This window comes from Hippoglossus stenolepis, chromosome 13, assembly GCF_022539355.2.
Source record: "Hippoglossus stenolepis isolate QCI-W04-F060 chromosome 13, HSTE1.2, whole genome shotgun sequence".
NCBI lineage: Eukaryota > Metazoa > Chordata > Actinopteri > Pleuronectiformes > Pleuronectidae > Hippoglossus > Hippoglossus stenolepis.
The window spans coordinates 20,654,239-20,673,690 of record NC_061495.1 but is presented as its reverse complement, the minus strand read 5'-3'; the positions used below and the strand labels follow the sequence as shown (position 1 = coordinate 20,673,690).

Below are 19,452 nucleotides of genomic sequence, written 5' to 3'. Positions count from 1 at the left end.
TTTTCTTATTTAACTGTGATCGGGCTGCTTCTGGGTTAAAGCTTAATGAATAACTTTCATCTTTCTGTCTCCAACCAGTTTGAGGTACCAAGATGGTCCCATCAAAGGTGTGTGGTTGGAGGTTCTGCTGACGTTTTCTGAGCTGACGAAGGAAGATTTCAACATCAGCTTCACTTGTCAAGCGCAGAGTGGCCGTGGACATCCTCAAGCATATTTTACTCTGGTACCAGCAGGTAGAAAACACAGAATACCCCCCCTTAAAAAATAAAAAAAAGATACTGCACTGGGTTGTACACCTCCCTTTGACCACTGAAATCTAATCAGTTTATCTTTGAGTCCAAGTGACAACTGGCAAAAATGTAAAGAAATTCCCTCAAGGCAGACTAGAGATATCACAACCAAAAGGGGAAAACATGTTTTTTTATGGCCAACATGACCTTGACCTTTGACCCTTGACCTTTGATCACGCAAATCGAATCAGTTAATATGTGTGTCTAAGTGAACATTTGTTTAAAATATGAAATCCAGGGGCTCTTAAGAAAACATGTTCACAATGCAATAAAGGGTTTTGTGAGGGCACAGTGATCTTGACCTTTGACCGTCGACCTCCAATCTAATCAGATCATCCATGAGTAAAGTGAAACTTTGTACCAAATTTGAAGAAATTCTCTGAAGGCATTCTGTGATGTTTGTCTCTGCAGATCCAAACATCCTGATTCCTATTGGGTCCCTGTTTGGTTGTGTGATGGTTTCCTTCATCATCAGTGTCATCATCTACTACATGTTCAAGGTCGACATCGTGCTGTGCTTCAGGAGAGTGTTTCCAGTCCTCTACACCAATAAAGGTAGTATCTCACAGAAAGCATGTAATCAGTCACATGTAAGCAGAGATAACATCAAAAACACTGTCACAACACTCAAAAACCCACAATGATGCTTTGACCTTGCAACACAACCTCACAATCTGAACCTCTACGTCATACATGACTGCTCAACAGGGCAAGGAAACAAACTAACCACAGGACTGTCGGCACCATTCTCCATTTCAGTGTCACTGGCTGATTTTGCAAATAGATAGATAGATAGATAGATAGATAGATAGATAGATAGATAGATAGATAGATAGATAGATAGATAGATAGATAGATAGATAGATAGATAGATAGATAGATAGATAGATAGATAGATAGATAGATAAATAGATAGATAGATAGATAGATAGATAGATAGATATATAGATAGATAGATAGATAGATAGATAGATAGATAGATAGATAGATAGATAGATAGATAGATAGATAGAGTGATAGATAGATAGATAGATAGATAGATAGATAGGTGGATGGATAGATACTTTATTGATCCCAAATTGGGAAATGATTGTGTTACAAAGACTGAAGTAGCTAGTAGTCATAGTTAAATAATGAGGTAATGAGAGGAGAAAACACTGGAGCTGATGGAACAGTGTGCAGAATTTGAGGTTGACTCTTCAACCATTGAATATGTAATGATGTTGAAGAGAATGATAACGGAACAGAACAGAACCAAACTTCTAGAAATAATACAAATTATAATAGAAAGTATTTCATGGTGCCTTTCTTGCCAACAGTCAATACAAACATGTGAGACACATGAATAGTTAAAAGTGAAACCAATTTTAAAATCAGGTTCAGAGGCTAAGACATCTAACAACATGCGTTTTGGAGTTGTGATTTTAATCGTGCAGTTTGTATAAAATAAATCATGAATTAGTCCCAATCATTTCTTGGCCATAGCACCCAAATCTGACATGATAGATTTACATCATTTACAACTTGCTTATAAGAATAAAGCAGTGTGTGCAGCAGTGTGTGACTTCAGACCACAGAACGAGTCGAGATGTATCCCCATGCTCTTGATAAGCTCTTCTTCTCTCCTGTGTCAGATATGGATGGGAGGCTGTATGACGCCTACGTGGCGTGCCTACAGCCCTGTGCCATCGGATTCAGCGAGGAGGTGGAGACGTTCACCCTCCACACTCTGCCCCGAGTGTTGGAAAAGGCCTGTGGCTACAAACTCTTCATAGCAGGCCGTGACTGTGTCCCCGGGGAGGGTAAGTCACCTGCATGGCAGAGACCACACTGTATCAACTCATAGATGGAGCCCAGGCAAAGTTATATGGGTCTTTTTCTATAATGGAAGTCCAACATTTCTCTCCATCTTGTCGTTTCCTCCCTCCAGCCATAGTGGACTCAGTGGAGGAGAACATACAAGCCAGCCGGCGCCTCCTCCTGCTCTACACCGCCTCCACTTTCAGCAGCAAAAGACACACAAGCAGCACAAGCAGCCCGAGCAGCAACAATAACAACCTCTCTAAGAACAACAACAGCGAAGACAACGTGAAAGTAAGACTGCAAGAGGGAGGCATGAGGTGAGAAGGAAGAAGTTCCATCCAGACACGAGGCAGCATTTGGAGTTTCTGCTAGCAATGCACAAACGCTACTTCTCTCGGAGGGATCGCTCAAGGTGAATAACCAGAAAGCATTGCATATTGACAGATTACAGGTGTTACACACCTGCATAGAGGAAGGTCTTTAGTGCAACCCAGGTCCAGTGGAGTTCTTCTGTCCCAATGTTTCAGCTATCGTCTGATGACGAATTAGCTGCTGGGGGCAACTGCCACTATTCAGGGGCTTCCAGTGTAGACATCAGATATCTGGGTCAAACCTCTGTATATACACCTGCAAAATCTGTTCTTAAAAATGATGGTTTCATTTGGTTAAACTTTCTTCAGTTCCGTATTAAAACACAGTATCCTGGTTCTAACTTGAGTTGCTGCTTTACAGGTGGTTCTGGTTGAGTTGGAAGAGATTACCTCAGCTCAGCTGGCTCTCTTCCCGGAGTCGGTGCGACACCTGAGGAAAAAGCAGGGTGCAGTGTGTTGGTGGAAGGAGCAAAGGATGAGGCAAAGGAGGAGGACATGTATGACGAGGAGAGAGGATGAGGAGAAGGGTGAACGGGACACACAGCTGTCACCGTCCTCCAGGTTTTGGAAGGAGATCAGGTATTATATGCCAGTGAGGGGCAAGAGGGCGGTCTACCCCGAGAGAACTGCCCTGTTGAACTTATGATGGGCTTACGATATGCTTCAGGAATACTGTGTTGTCACCATAAGCTGTGAGGTGAACAGCGGGACTTTCCTTCAGCTCATGGACCTTTTCAATTTGCACATTTTGGATGGTAAAACTTGTGCGGAGGATTCCAGTCTGGATGATCTTGCAAGACCTGATCTGTTTATATACCATAGCAAGTGGAGACTGAAGAATCACCTGGATAAAGAAGAACGGATCAAACAGAATCATCACGTATAAAAGTCAAATGTACATATGTAAAAAAAAGAAGTAAACTGTGAATTTTTCATTAATTGTTGTTTATTTGTTTTCATGCATCAAGGCACAACACAAAGTTCTCGTTAAAAATGCAGAGAAAAATAAAAAATACTGTATGCAGACATGGTTCATTGCAATAATTATTTTTATTTCATGATGAACATTTTCAGGTATTCTTATGAAACACTAATCTGGATATTTGTCTGTTCCTTTCTTTTGCATCGCAAGATTTTGCAACATTTTCATTGACTTCTCTGCTTTTTTAAATTATACTGAAGGAGGTTTTTCTAAAAATCTGTTTTCATGAAGAAGTACCTGTACAAGTCGTATCTTACCAGTCAAATTGGGCTACATGTAGGAAATAGTCACTTTCATAACATGAGGTGATTGAGGTCTGGTGCCCTACATTTGAAAGCTCCTCTGAGCTGGTGGTGAACATTATGTGCAGAATGAGTTGTACATTTGTCAGTTCGATTCGAAATTTTATGCAGGGGTTAGTGGAACAGTATTCAAATCTGTGAAGACAGGAGGAGGGGAAACCACGCAGCTACTCAGAATCTCAATGCAACTTTAATTATTTCTTTGTGATTATTCTCTATTGTGAAATAATATTTTTTTTTCTATTCACTGTAATTATTAGTTAAATTCAGTATTGGTATCATATTGACTCAGGTGTTTATATAGTAATTAGATACCATATATAGCAATTCCTGGTTCCAATGGTAGTTTTTCGGCAGCAGATTATGTAAATACAAAGCCACTTAGGTCCAAACATCTGTTGGATTAAACCCCAAGAAAAGCTTTGATTCTTCAGCAGTTTCATTACAGAAGGATTTAAAACAGCTCTTGTGATACAGAAGAGAGATATTCATAACTTTAATTGGTTCCACTTTAAGAGGAAGAAACACATAAACTGATATCTGAATGGTATTTCTGAATGGGGGGAATTTTTGGGAAGTAGTACATTCTTCATTTCTTAATGGTTCTTAATGATATCCATTGTTTCCTATGTTAGAGGAGATAAGATACAGTCCCACTCCTTGTAAGATCTTCCACTAAGCAAAATCTATTTGACCACAGCCACAGGTATCATCACGATCACTTTCATTCATTCATTAACCTGCCCTGCATGTCTTTGGAACGTAGGAGGAAGCAGGAGTACCCAAAGAAAACCCATGTCAAACTGGGATTTGAACCCAGAACACTCTGCACCAAGATATAGTGACAGAGCTTAATATAGGTGACGTCAGATAAAACCAGTGAGATCAACACATAGAGCGTCTTTAAGTGTTTGACCTTTTCTAGCCAAGCAGTGGAACTTCCTGGGAATTCACAGAGAGAGCTTTAGCCCTGCCTTCTTTGTGTATAGGAAGAAGGCATGTCCCAGTTCCCTTTCAGTGGTGTCTGCTTGTGTCACGGGGCTGTCAGTTACGTGTCAAGAAACCGGTGTGTGAGGACATGAGCCATGTGTGAGAAATCTTAGAGAAACCTTACGAAATGTAACCTGTCCAGACCCGAAGATGAGAGTCCTGGAGCGGACAGGCTGGGTCTGCTACTTGTTGGCTGAACTGCTGCTGACATTCGCTGCGGCAAACAGTGAGTACTGATCATCACAAATCTCCCTCTGACACTAACAAAAACCTCTGCTGTTGGAAATAAATGTCAACTTTCTGACACAAAACAAACAAAAGTTTTATAACTTGTCCTTTTTACTGACTCTGAGGTTTGAGTGTTTTCAGTTTCAATGTTGTTCCAGTCTTTTTAGCTCCTGACCTGTAATATGCAGTGTTTATAAGAAAGGGCATTGTTTATGCAGAGTTTGTTAAATTATGGCCTGTGTTGCAATGTTATTGTGACATTTCCTGTTTGCAACCTGTCAAACAAGCACATGAGAAACCTGCTTGTTCAGAGTTTCGCCTCAAGAGAAAGACAGCACAAAATCACGACAAATCATTTCCATGAAATTCACTAACATAAGCAGTTTGTTACATAAATATATACATTATAATATCTATTCATTATTTCTCAACCACTCTTACAAAGCATAAAGTAACACAGAACTACACAAAGCTGTCAGTAAACCAGTTTTTATCATAAGAATCACAAAGCTCTTACTAACTACCCTGCATCCTAAACTTGTTAGTAAGCGACATATTATTTTACATGAATAAGATTGTGTTCATTTATCTGTATATTTGATTGTATTTGTGCTTTCGATATCCTATCTCGATTACATTTCTTTGTCATGAGGCTTTGACATATTGACATCTTAGGGAATTCATATTTAATATTCTAATATTTAGAAAATACATTCAGCAGCCATTTTTTTGTCCCTTATATAGGCATCGGTCCGCAGAAATCCGTAACAATTAGGCTCTAACCATGAATTTTTTCTCCTGAATAAAAGTGAAATGTGGTTAAATCTTCTTTATGGACAAACAAAAATTTCATAAACCTGAGGTCAATATTTAAACCTTCTCACAGCTCTTGTACACTACATTATATTGATAAATATGGTTATTGAAGAACACTATATTTTGATGACTTGGTGGAAATGGCTTTATTGCCCTGCCCAAAAGCATTATGATGATAAGACCTTTGTAAACAGCATAGGTAATTTATTACTCTGTGCACCAAAATCTAATTGAATCAGGAAATGATTGCCGGGCATCCAGGCCTTGTTCGGACTAAGAGAGTCTCACAGTTGCAGACGAGGTCTTCACTCAAACAGATTAATGATGAATGGAGATTTTTTAGAGCTGAGCCGAAAATGTTTTAATTTGGTGTATTTTCATTGCCTAAATGATTTATTTCTTTTTTTTAAGCTTTTTTTTAAAACAGGATATCTTGGGAGTCATCATGGTGAAAACTAATGAGTTACAACATCTTTTGCTCTAAATTATCTTTATGCAACACGTTAATATTTGAACATCTAATCATTGTTAGATTAACACAAATTCACACTGTGAGCCAAAGCTCTGCTCTGTCAGTGTAAATTAGCCTAAACTCAAAGCGCTCCCTTGTATTTTCTCTTTGTTGGAACCTTAATAAGACCGATTTATCACTACAGGTAATTAAACTGTGATTTTAAATAAGCACACTCTGTTTGTCCCCATTATAAAAACGTTTGTTTGTGCTGTGAGGAAAGTTAATGTTGTGGACAAACTCAATAGAATGGCCCTCAGTGGATCAGATAGAGCTGAGGCCCTACAGTCCCTTCAACAAATCGCGCACACTCACAAATATCAGTCCAAGATTTATTCATTATTTCCTGGGAAAATGGTGAAGATGTTGAAAAGCGCCCTATTTTGCAATGTTAAAGAAAGTGGAAAATAAATTCACCCCCTGATCCAGATCCGGATCATAATTGAATGGGTTCTTTCCCGACCCATAACACATAATTACTAACAAACGGACAGGAGTGAAAACCTAACTTCTTTGATGAAGATAATATCAATATCTCACTGTTAAGCATGTTGTGTTATTGTTACACACGACACAGACTTTGTCCAAGCTGACGTGCATGTTACTTACACCTCCTGACTACAGCAGCACATCTCTGACTAACTGAAGCTTAACTTGTTAAATGAGAGAGCAGGTTTTTCCTTGTTCATATTGATCTATGATATGTATCAATGAAGTGACACAATAACTGTTACGGCCAATGATTGTGGGGAAAAAAGACATCTGGCCTCACTAATAAAATCTCGTGCACTGCGTCCATATCAAGAATAATAAAACCATTTCAACGGATATTGGGTTTGAAATGTTTGTTGAGTCAGTGTTTTTTTTCAACCTGCAGCCTCTTGTGGATTAAATAGGTCAAAGGAGGCAAATATGTACTTTCACACTTTTATGGTTGAGTCTCCAGGAAGTCCCGTACCTGAAAGAGGTCAGGATTGTGTTCAAAAGGAAATTATTGAGTCGGTGTCAGGTTGCACAATAAAAATCCCCACTTTATTACATCAGAGAGAGACATCTGACGCCAAAGGTTAATTTTCTACACAACTACAGCAGCCTAAAGCAGCTTGGTCTGATGATATGTAGAAGGAAGAAGTGAGTCAGTTTTCTAAACTCTAACGTTAATCTACATGTGAATATAGGCTGTGTAAAAGGGCTATGAGTAAATAAATAAATCAATCAACTGCATTGGCAACCTTTGCCATCACTTTACTGATATAACACTAACAATAATAACAAAGTTTTTCTGTAACACAAAAGATTTACAAAGTGCATTACTAAAAACATGGGGGATAAAACTGAATAAAACATGTAAAAGCAAAACTAAGAAAGATAACATCAGAGAAAAAAAATAAAAGCACTGCATGCATTCAAAATAAGGCATTAAAATGCTTTAAATCAGTTTAAAATTAGGTATTCAAAGACTTTAAATCAGTTAAAAATTTAAAGGCTTTAAATAATTTCCAGTCTTCTTTTCAATTTGCAGCGCGTTTCTGTATTTACATGTGCTATGTTGTCTAGTGGTGAAGTGTCATGTTGCAGCTGAACGCCTCTCACCTCCTCCTCCCCTTCCAAACATGAAGGAGAACCTGTGGTGGTCTACAGTTGTCATTAAAACTCAAAAGGTGTTTAGTTTGTCCACTCTGGGCTACTACAAGAAAAGTGGCGGCCTCCCGAGAGAGGACCCACTCCTCATGTAAATATAAAGTATTTGAATATAAAGGGCTCATTCTAGGGTAAAGAAAACAACAATTTAATCAATTTAGATGAAACACACTAGTGAAAACATCACTAGTGTTATTTTATATTCAATTTCTGCCAGTAGATTCCTTTCACGTAAATATTACACACTGGACCTTTAATTTGCAAAAGCTTTTTCTGTTTGCCTGTGTATTCTTACTTTGCAGTGCGTATCTCGGCCAGCGTAAGTTTTTACCATTGAACGATGAATGACAAATGACTGGTTTCCCTTTGCACCGTCCCATCCAGACCACAGTGGGGAGACAGAGACCTACCATGTGAGTGCAGGACGCCTCCTCTTGCTGAGGTGTCACCTTGCAGACGCTCACACCAATGTGACCTGGAGCAGAGCAGGGAGGCAGAATGTGAGCCTGCCCAGTGGAGTGGAGGTCCGGGCTGGGTTACTGTGGTTTCTACCTGTGCAAACTTCTCATGCTGGAACCTACACCTGTGAGAAAAGGTATAAAACACATGTGTCATAGTGGCTGTGTGAAGAGATTTAACGTCTGTAAGTGTTGACTGATCTGGACAGGAAGTGACAGACACACTCCAACATCCTACAGCATCCTACAGCATCCAACACTAACAACACCATCCAACACTAACCAACACTAACAACAGCATCCTACAGCATCCAACACCATCCAGCACTAAACAACACTCACAACAGCATCCAACAGCATCCACCACTAACACTAACAACAGGATCCTACAGCATCCTACAGCATCCAACAGCATCCAACAGCATCCAACACTAACCAACACTAACAACAGCATTCAACACCATCTAACACTAACCAACACTAACAACAGCATTCAACACCATCCAACACTAACCAACACTAACAACAGCATTCAACACCAACCAACACTAACAACAGCATTCAACACCATCCAACACTAACCAACACTAACAACAGCATCCAACAGCATTCAACACCATCTAACACTAACCAACACAAACAACACCATCCAACAGCATCCAACACTAACCAACACTAACAACAGCATCCAACACTGACAACAGCATCCAGCACTAACACTAACAACAGCATCCTACAGCATCCAACACTAACCAACACTAACAACAGCATCCAACAGCATCCAACACTAACCAACACTAACAACAGCATCCAACACCATCCAACACTAACCAACACTAACAACAGCATCCAACAGCATCCAACAGCATTCAACACCATCTAACACTAACCAACACAAACAACAGCATCCAACAGCATCCAACACTAACCAACACTAACAACAGCATCCAACACTGACAACAGCATCCAGCACTAACACTAACAACAGCATCCTACAGCATCCAACACTAACCAACACTAACAACAGCATCCAACAGCATCCAACAGCATCCAACACTAACCAGCACTAACAACAGCATCCAACAGCATCCAACACTAACCAACACTAACCAACACTAACAACAGCATCCAACAGCATCCAACATTAACCAACACTAACAACAGCATCCAGCACTTACACTAACAACAGCATCCAACAGCATCCAACACTAACCAGCACTAACAACATCATCCAACACCATCTAACACTAACCAACACTAACAACAGCATCCAACACTAACAAACACTAACAACAGCATCCTACAGCATCCAGCACTAACAGCAGCATCCAACACCATCCAACACTAACAACAGCATCCAACAACACCCAACACTAACCAACACTAACAACACCATCCAACACCATCCAACACCATCTAACACTAACAACAGCATCCTACAGCATCCAACAACATCCAACACTAACCAACACTAACAACAGCATCCAACACCATCCAACAGCATCCAACACTAACACTAACAACAGCATCCTACAGCATCCAACACCATCTAACACCATCTAACACTAACAACAGCATCCTACAGCATCTAACATCAACACTAACAACAGCATCCAACAGCATCCAACAACATCCAACACTAACCAACACCAACAACAGCATCCAACACCATCTAACACTAACAACAGCATCCTACAGCATCCAACACTAACCAACACTAACAACAGCATCCAACACCAACACTAACAACAGCATCCTATGGCATCCAACACCATCCAACACTAACCAACACTAACTACAGCATCCAACATTATCCAACACTAACAAACACTAAAAACACCATCCAACACTAACAACAGCATACAACACCGTCCAACACCATTCAACACCAACACTAACCCACAGTAACAACAGCATCCTACAGCATCCAACACCATCCAACACCATCCAACACCATCACCAACCGGCAGCATCCAACAGCATTTAATTTGTTTAAAGAGGAGATTTGTGTTTCCATGCACTGGTTTTGCCCATAATATTGTTTAATTTGCTATCTAAGCCCAGTGGGAGGGGCTAAATGTATGAAACGGCAGCTCCAAGCCCTTGCCAAGAGTCAGAGTCAGAGTCAGAGTCAGTAATCCCATTTTTATTTCCGACTACGCCTGTGTTTTTGATGAGTTTTTAAGACTGCTCAAAGACACAAATAGAAGAGATGGATGCATTTGTGACAATTCAATATAACAAATTTAAACTCCTTGCAGATGATACTAATATATATTTTTTTAATTGTAAAAGATTGTGTCACATATTTGGGGAGTGAACAATATGGCAACAGGTTTATGATAACGGTAGATAATAGTATTTTCACATAGCACCAGTAATGCCTGCTGAATTGCATCAGATCCTTTTCTTAACCATCACACTGAATTTACATTTACATTTAGTGATAATTAAGTAATAAAGTAACAGAAAGAATGGCCATAATTATGTTCAGTCTGTTACAACATCAGAGACAACAGGGGCTAATCTTGATGTTGTATTAGGAGGAGAAAAACTTAAAATTTTAAAAAGTTTAAATTCATTCGTCAAAAAAATCATTCCACCTGGACAAAATAAAAAATACCCATAGAGCGAAAGGTCATAGATGTTAGTGCAGCTTGTTTGGATTTCCTGGATCTGTCTCAGTGTTTGTCTTTATACTTCACTCTAGGTCCAAAACTGGACCATTGACGATGAACTTTGGGTTGTCGGTGTCGTCCGGAGAGTGTCCTGATCCATCTGAAAACATTTCCATCTCCCGAGGAGTCAGTACAGTTCTTCCCTGCAAACAGAGAGAGATCTTCCGACTGAATAACAGTAGGAGCATACGATGGATGAAGGTAAAAACGACCCCATGATTTTTATTTTCTGTTCATCATGCAAATGCAACACTGCCCCCAACACATCTAAAGTAAGTGATGTTTAAATTTTCGTCATCTGCCTCATCTTCTGGTGATTTGCACTGGTTGCTATGGTGCTGCTGTTGTGGAAACACGACTGGGTGTGGAAGGGGCTCAGCAGTGTTAAATAATCCAAAACCCATTCTCTCACCATGAGGTACTTGACAGCGTAACTAAAACATCAGTTATCCACATTCTCAAGGACAGTCCCTCTGCACAATTCGTTTTTAGTGTCCAGCCAATACACACGATAAGGAAACCTTACTAGAATATTAACAGTGTTAACAGTAGTTACATCTCTAATGAGACTTATAGTGGGTTACAACTTCCTTACAGTGTATGTATTTCTGTGTGTAGGACTGCCGCCTAATTGAGCCCATGTCTTTGGATGAGGATGGCTACATGCGGCTGGATCCAGCCTCAGAGGAGGATGCTGGGAATTACACCTGCCTGGTCGATGTTAGCTTGGATGGAAGGACCTACACAGCTGCACGTAGCATCCAGCTGACCATTAAAAATGGTTTGTACTGTAGGTCACTAAAGTCACTTGAATGACTGACACACAACTATTCATTGTTCAATTAGAATTTGTGTGACATAAGTTTTTCCCTTTGTTTACATCAAGAGACCATTTTAGTTATTGTGGAAACTATGCAAGATTTCTAGAATAAAGTTGTAATATTATGATCGTAATATCATATCAGAAATTTTGGAATTCAAAATGGCCATAATCCTAATATTTGATGCAAAATGTAAAAGCTTTTTCAGGATTACCAGCAGCAAGTTTTCAGATCACTCATTGTGTCTCTGTCATCTTGGTCTATATTGCCTTTACTGTTGTTTTCAGTAGTATTGTATTGTAATGTACTGTATTATTTTCTGTCACACTGACAGATATTAAAGGTACAATAATTACAGACCCGGAGGTGCTGTTCCCCAAAGGGCAAGTGGTCCTGGTTGAAGTGGGCAAGTAACACTCTGTCACAAACTATGATCACTATGATAGAGATACACACACGTCTTTCAGCTTTGAGTTTACAGTGTGACATCTGCAAACATGACTGCAGGTTTATTTATTTGATTGTTCATTGTATAGGGACAGCGCTTGTTAAATCAAAAAGCCAATTTTCATGTGTCCCAAGTCATGCCCCTGACTAGGGTGTGGCCCCTGTAAACTTAACTGTGAGTGAGAATTAGTGCGGTAATGCACCTTGACATTAGTTGCCACCTGCCAATATACCAAATGAACCGAGAATTAGTTTAAAATCAACTTATTATTCATATTCAAAATCCAACCTATACCTCCTCAGAAGCAGTGAAGAAACACTCCATCCAGTCAACGCTGGACTTACTAAAAAACATATTCTCTTCTTTCTTTATATATATTTATTTCTTTCAATAAAATTCCTACGAGCTCTCAACTCTTCAGACCTCTAAAAATCTTAATGATAATAAATTAATAAAACTGAGGTTTACACATTTTGTTTAAGGAGTTCAAACATCTGCAGAATTGTATAAATCAATTCAAACACTCTGAAGTCTTTTGCCTGTCATGTTAAAACCTTGTCTGTTTACTTCTAAATCTTTGTGTATATTCATCACTCGTGCAACAATATATCTTGGCTTTGCCACTGATACAACCATGCAGGAGTTATGGCGGAATTGAGGGGCTTAAATGTTGCCTTGTGACCTAGATTAACTTGCAGAGTGACAGCTGCTTTGTTTACTCATTTCACTGACAAGCAGGTATGAGAGCAGAGCTGAAGTGTTTAGCCTACGTAGGTTTCAGTGAGGACCATATCACCCTCATGTACTGGACTATTGGTGGGGCATTCACTGAGGAGCATGAGGGACTCAAGGAGTCCTGGAAATAGTGAGTATCTGCTAACTGTCTCACTTTTTCATGGAATAAGCTAATAATATTTATACTGACACTTCCTTGGAAAAGGAGGGTCAGACGGAAATGGAGCAATGCTTGCATTCAGGCAGCCAACTCGAGCTGCGCTGCTCCAATCATGTGACATAACCCATGTGAGATACCTCACTCTCCACAATCATCTATGATACACACCCATTATAGATGATTAGGTGGTCTATTTAAGCAGAGAAGATTTCCCATTACTCACTTTTCTAGCTCTGCTGCGACGTCAGTATTGCTGCCAGTTGCTTCAGCCCCTCCACCACCCCAGCATCAACCTGAAGGCCCTGACGAGGGGAGTTATAAATATTTGCTAATCACTCCCATCATATCTACGTAATCATATCTGGGGGAGTGATTAAGTCGGAGCCTAGACACCAAACACTAACCTGTTCTACTGTTGCAATAAACATATGAACGTGAGTGACCTAAATATGACCAGGAATCATTCCCTGGGAAATTTATGAAAATGTCAAACACACCACTCAGTCTGGATCTGCAGCAAACTTTAGCTGTAACCAAATCAGAGCAAAAGCAATGAAAAAGCAACATAAAACTCATGTTTGACTGATTTATCACTGACTGACTGGTCTTGTCCCTTCTAGTACTCATGATAGGGGGAAGGTGTACGGTCTGTGCACTCTATCCATCTCTAAGGTTACTCGTCTGTTCCTCGATGTCCCCATTCATTGCAATATAATGACCCCAATAGGAAAGAAAGTCGGATTGATGCTGCTTCAAGAAGGTAATTTCTTCTCTTCTTTTTTTTGCTCTCTTCTTTTGAACATGACAGTGCTGTGCAGTAAACGTCAAATTGAATATTGATCCAAAGTAGCAAAACCGGATTCCTCTTAAAATTCAATCAAGCTGCACCAAATTCCTTCCAAATGTTTTTCATCATGATCCATGAATTACTGGGAAAATGTGAAAGAAAATAAAAAATCCTGGCTCCGTCCCCTGACCTGTCTCTAAAGACCTTATAAACATGTGACTGTTGACAGTGGCAGAAGGGACATGAGGGTTTCACTAATGAAAATCTAAATGTGATCAACAAAGAACACTTTAGTAGCTGATGGCTTCTCGGGAAGATTTCCACTGGGTAATTCCCGAAAGTCTCCCCTCATTGCATGTTGAATAAAGTGTCTGCCTCCTCCTCTCTCCAGCCGACCACAGTGCCTTCTACACCAGTGTTGCTCTCTGCCTCACTGGCATCGTAGCCTCTCTGGCCCTGGCTGCTGGCTCCCTCGTCTTCAAAATAGATGTGGTGTTGGCTTACAGGAAACTGTTGAGATATTTTTCCAAACAAGGTTAGTTCAATGTTTAGAGAATCCTTGGACTGCACATTTCCAGGGAATGACTTCTTTGCATCATTGCTTAGTAGATTACAGTTCTGTGCCAAGGCCCTTCAGTCCAATTATGGAACTTCATTTAAATTCACTAGATCCGTATATTTATTTGGATTTGCACCAAATTGCACACACACCCTATCAAGCAATGTTATAGAAAGTTAAAAAAACGAATTCCTGGATCTACCACCTCATTCAGATCTGATTAATGCTGTTTTACCTGACCCATTCACATCCTTTCACCAAGTTTCATAGAAAATCCTTCCACTTGTTTTTGTGCAATCTTACAAATATAACCTCCTTGGCGTAGGTAACAATAATGAAATTCATTTGTTGAAGAGTAGTCTCGTTGTATCAGAATAGTGGAATGAACCAAAAATGACAAAAACAAGTTCATTACAAAACCATGTTGAATAGTTGAAGTGAATCATAAACAGTGTGATAGTGACGGTGATCCTAATCTGAAGCTTCACAGAGATAATGCTTTCTTCTCTACAGCTCCAGATGGGAAACTCTACGATGGTTATGTGAGCTTCCTCCATCCAGACACCCTGAGCTCATCTGAGACAGCCAACTTTGCCCTGCATATCCTACCTGAGGAGCTGGAGAAGAAACATGGCTACTCCCTGTATATCAGAGGACGAGACGACTGCCCCGGAGAAGGTCAGGTTATGTTTTCTTTATTAGTGTTTGCAAGTGGAAAAAAAACCCCTGTAGCGGTAAATGCAAATGCATAATTTCCTGTGTCTGATCTCCAACAGCCTTGCATGATGTCATAGCTGCTACTCTAAAGCAGTGCCGCAGACTGATCGTCATACTGTCTCCTGAGACAAAATCTCCCACTGAAGTCGAAACAGAGGAAATGTCACCATTATGCAACGACCAAAACCAGCTGTGCTACGAACAGACAATAGGCATTTACGACGCTTTGACGCAGAACGACACCCGAGTCATCCTGGTGGAAATCGGTGAGGATGACTCTGCTGTTCCCACTCTAGATGCTAGTTCCCACTAGCATCACAAATATTGAGTCACTATGACTCAATATTTGAACAAGACTGCTTGATATATAATAATTCTCCTCAGATACTCGACCATTACTGACAATAATCCATCAATTCATTGACCTTCAGTTATGCTTCAAAATGTTTATTCTAACCAATGCTGCAAATACCCTTATCTTGCTGATGTTCTCCTTTACACTTGACATCTATTGCACTTCTGTCCGTCCTGGGAGAGGGATCCCTCACATGTGGCTCTCTCTGAGGTTTCTACCTTCTTTTTACCCTGTTAAAATGTTTTTTTTAGTAGTTTTTCCTTACTCTTGTTGAGGGTTAAGGGCAGAGGATGTCACACCTTGTTAAAGCCCTATGAGACAAATTGTGATTTGTGAATATGGGCTATACAAATAAAATTTGATTGATTGATTGATTTGATCTGGTACAGTCCCAAGGTTGAGCGTTACAGCAACAACTGCACGGGCCAGCCGTTCTGAAGCATGTAACTGGGAAACATGCTTTTTCCCCCCACTGATCATTGTGAAGGCTCAGTAAAATGCAATGCTAATTCATTTAACGTGGTAATTTTAACATATGCTCAAAATTCTATTCAAATCTACCAGGTGGCCCAGTGGATTTCAACCGCCTGCCAGAGTCTCTTCACTACATCAAGAGGAAACAAGGAGCTCTGAAGTGGGAGAAATCCTCACCTGGAACCCACAGTCTCAGCAAGTTGCACTCAAACAGAAAGTTCTGGAAGAATCTGAGGTACCACATGCCCTCAGTGCCCGTAGGAAAACACCAGACAATTATCTAACCCAAGTGAAAAACTTCATCCAGCCTCCATCATAGATGTGAGCTTTGTTCCATCGTGAGCTTTAGGGCTGTTTCCTGTAGATAAGTTTGTGTCTGACATGTGGAAAGCAGACTGCATCCTGAAACGTACTGTACACTTTACTCTTACTGTTTTTCGCTTCAGGACATAATGGCTTAACACGAGGGCTCTCAGTATCATTTACTGGAATGCAAGCCTATTTATGCATTAGTATATTTTTATAATTAAGATATTCTGGTTCGGTTATTGCAGATAGCTTTTTTGATTTTAGTATTTTCCTTTGTCTTTACTTCTCTGACGTCCAATGAAAGTAACAAAATGGTTCGAAGAAAGAGAGAAAACTTTTCAAGATAATCTTAACTCGGTTTTCAGTAGTTAGATAACAACTGAATAAACTGGTTAGATAATCAGAATAAAATGAGTGTCAGCATTAGCAATGTTCTTCAACACATTCTCAGCTGCCTTCTTCACCTTTTACTACGACAGAAAACACGTGTTGTGCATATCTAACCTGTGATTACAGATTTAACCTCCCAACTGTGTGACATCATGTTCTCTTGTTGCGTATGTCAGTTATCATAAAACATATTTTATTTATCAGGTTGAATACCGCTGAGTTCAGAGTGTGTCTGATTCGGAAGCAAAATAACTGATGACCTTGTAATTGTTGACAGATTGGGGAGAGTACCAGGGGAATTTCCTTCATCATGTTATTTTAAAGGTTGTTCAAGATTATCCGAGGTCACAGTTTTTCTAGATGAGCAATATTTGGCTCAGTTTTAAGAGTAGGTGAAGCTGAATACAGCCAATGCAATTTCTCAACTGTAGCCCATTTGAAAGATTCTTCAATAATTATACCCCAGACTGACTGAACCAAGTTCAATTTCAAGTTGTGATTTCAACACTTAAAGGCATTGCTGTTTTTCACCTGATCAGATTCGTAGGAAGTTGGTGAAAATGTTCCTAGGTCCATCCCACAATTGTGTTGGTTCTTCCATGGCCCATGTTCCATCCTTCTAGCAAGTTTAAATGAATTAATTTCAAAATATTTCTTTTGTGTAATCCTGCTGACAGAAAAACGGTGGAGGTTATCAAGTATTGCTGAGTGATTTTGATCGGGGAAATCACTTCATCTTTTTCCTACTCTGTGTCCCTGTGCAGACATTAAGATATTGAGATGCTGGAAGCCTGTCTCGTGTTGATGTTAGCTGATTAGAAAATGGGTGTAGATTTCCCATACTTGCTGAGAGATGTCTTGTGTCCAGCAGCAACAGGAAAAAACTACTTTGGAAAACCACTTAAGCCCAACGGCCTCAAACCACAAATTTACCATCTGAGTTATAAAAGTATGCGTAAATGTGCACAAACAGAGGCATCATGGTCTCAGCTTTAAACACAAACACTGAGCACAATTCATAGTTTTGAATTCAGGGTTTAAGAGTTTAAAATTTCAACTATAACCACACATTCTCCTACAGGCTTTATTTGTAAGAAACGCCAAGCATAAGGAACCACAACCCTTCACTGACCGACTCTGTACATCTTCAACAAGCATTTCCTGTTCAGCCTTTCAGAGAAACATCTTATCTTTGTTATTTTATCACTTCAGAACCTCAGATATCCTCTGCAGGTTTCTCTGTGCAGTCAAGTTTAAAATATTTACAACCAGTTTGGAAGCTGGCTGCTGAATTTAGATTCCCACAGCTGCAATGTTATTAAGAGAACAAGTATTCAGGCTGATGACTGCAAACAATAAGAGAGTGATTATTTGTGAGGTAATGCCTTGACTGTGAGGCAAAGCCTTGGCTTTGCCTCTGGAGCTGGTAATGAGAAACAGTTGTCTTGGCAGCTCCACATTGAGGAGAGAAGTATTGTTTTAAAAACTGCAAACTCAAAATAACTCGGGAGAAACCATTTTACTCACTGAACAATGAGGTCTGTGTTGTTTATGAGCGACTTATGCAATACATCTTTATGTTTTAGTAAAAGTACCCATGTTTTATGAAGGCCAATCATCCCTGATTACTCCTGCAATAACTGTAATTGTTTTTTACATCTTATATTCATATTTATTTATGTTCCTAACTTTACCTTTGCAAACAACTACTGCAATTTTGCATGCTAGTCTCTTTTTGTCATCTTTTGTATTAAGTCTTTTGTTATTCGCTCTATTTGCAATGCCCTTTAAATGTTGTTGTAGCACAATACTTTCCCAATTTGGGATCAATAAAGTACATCTATCTACTCATGCGTCCATCCATTTGTCCATGCGTCCATCCATCCGTTAGACACGATCACATGGACACCAATATTCTGATGTTAACCCGATGAAGACAACAGCCTGTAAACAAACTATAATGTCACTCAGAGGAGTTCATACCTCTGCCTCGGCCCAACAGTCTCTTTACATTCAATCATGCTGCACCAAGTTTCACACACTCATATACATCAGTGTGTAGTGGACACATGTGATAGACAGAATTCACCAAAGACTCTTGAAGTGGTTTACACTATTTGATTTGCACTACGTGGTTTGCATGACAACACACTCTGTAAGGAGCTGTGGGTTTACCATGGTAGGGGGTTAAAAGTGGATGTTTTGGTGACACCCTGAAGTTCTCTGTAGCCGTAAAATGATTGGAAATAAAACGCACACCGAGAGGTGCACAAAACGAGAAATCTCCTGACTACTTCATCCCATCGACTCCTACATGTGTGTTATTATTATGAAGAACCATAAATTATTTGGGAAAATGTAAAAAAAAAATGGATCCACTGCCTGATCTGTATCTGCAAAAAGATTTTATGTGTTCTTCCTTGACCTACATCATATCCAAGTTTTGTGGAAATCTGTTCAGTTGTCTTAGCCTAATCTTTCTTACAAATAAACAAACAAACAAACAACTATAAGTGAAAAAATAACTTCCTTGGTGGCGAAAAGATGTTCTAAATACAAGAGGCTGAAGCTGCAAAGTCCCACATCGCACACTGTTTTAATGTTAGTCCACTGTAATAACTTGGAAT

At 39.7% G+C, this 19,452-nt stretch overlaps 2 protein-coding genes across 2 annotated transcripts in view; both read left to right on the top strand.

Moving 5' to 3' along the window:
- LOC118119884 (interleukin-1 receptor type 1) overlaps nucleotides 1-3,490 on the top strand; it is a 35,241-nt gene extending 31,751 nt beyond the window's left edge. Inside the window, 7 exon segments of the mRNA XM_047342578.1 lie at nucleotides 79-233; nucleotides 702-845; nucleotides 1,925-2,092; nucleotides 2,221-2,409; nucleotides 2,412-2,479; nucleotides 2,482-2,505; nucleotides 2,826-3,490. Of these exon segments, the coding sequence (XP_047198534.1) occupies nucleotides 79-233; nucleotides 702-845; nucleotides 1,925-2,092; nucleotides 2,221-2,409; nucleotides 2,412-2,479; nucleotides 2,482-2,505; nucleotides 2,826-3,110 (1,033 nt within the window). The 3' untranslated portion in view covers nucleotides 3,111-3,490.
- A 1,288-nt stretch (nucleotides 3,491-4,778) lies between these two features.
- Nucleotides 4,779-18,672, top strand: LOC118119887 (interleukin-1 receptor type 1). Its single transcript, XM_035174308.2, has 11 exons — nucleotides 4,779-4,964; nucleotides 8,319-8,529; nucleotides 11,103-11,271; nucleotides 11,689-11,851; nucleotides 12,226-12,297; nucleotides 13,078-13,204; nucleotides 13,855-13,994; nucleotides 14,413-14,556; nucleotides 15,094-15,258; nucleotides 15,357-15,563; nucleotides 16,217-18,672. The coding sequence occupies exons 1-11, from the start codon at nucleotides 4,889-4,891 to the stop codon at nucleotides 16,408-16,410; spliced, it is 1,668 nt and encodes a 555-aa protein (XP_035030199.1). The 5' UTR covers nucleotides 4,779-4,888; the 3' UTR covers nucleotides 16,411-18,672.
- The last annotated feature ends 780 nt before the right edge of the window (nucleotides 18,673-19,452 follow it).

Coding starts and splice junctions, on each gene's coding strand:
- LOC118119887 (XM_035174308.2), top strand. CDS start 4,889: ATGAGAGTCCTGGAGCGGACAGGCTGGGTCTGCTACTTGTTGGCTGAA. Junction 13,205..13,854: donor CTCAAGGAGTCCTGGAAATA/GTGAGTATCTGC, acceptor TGTCCCTTCTAG/TACTCATGATAGGGGGAAGG. Junction 15,564..16,216: donor AGTCATCCTGGTGGAAATCG/GTGAGGATGACT, acceptor CAAATCTACCAG/GTGGCCCAGTGGATTTCAAC.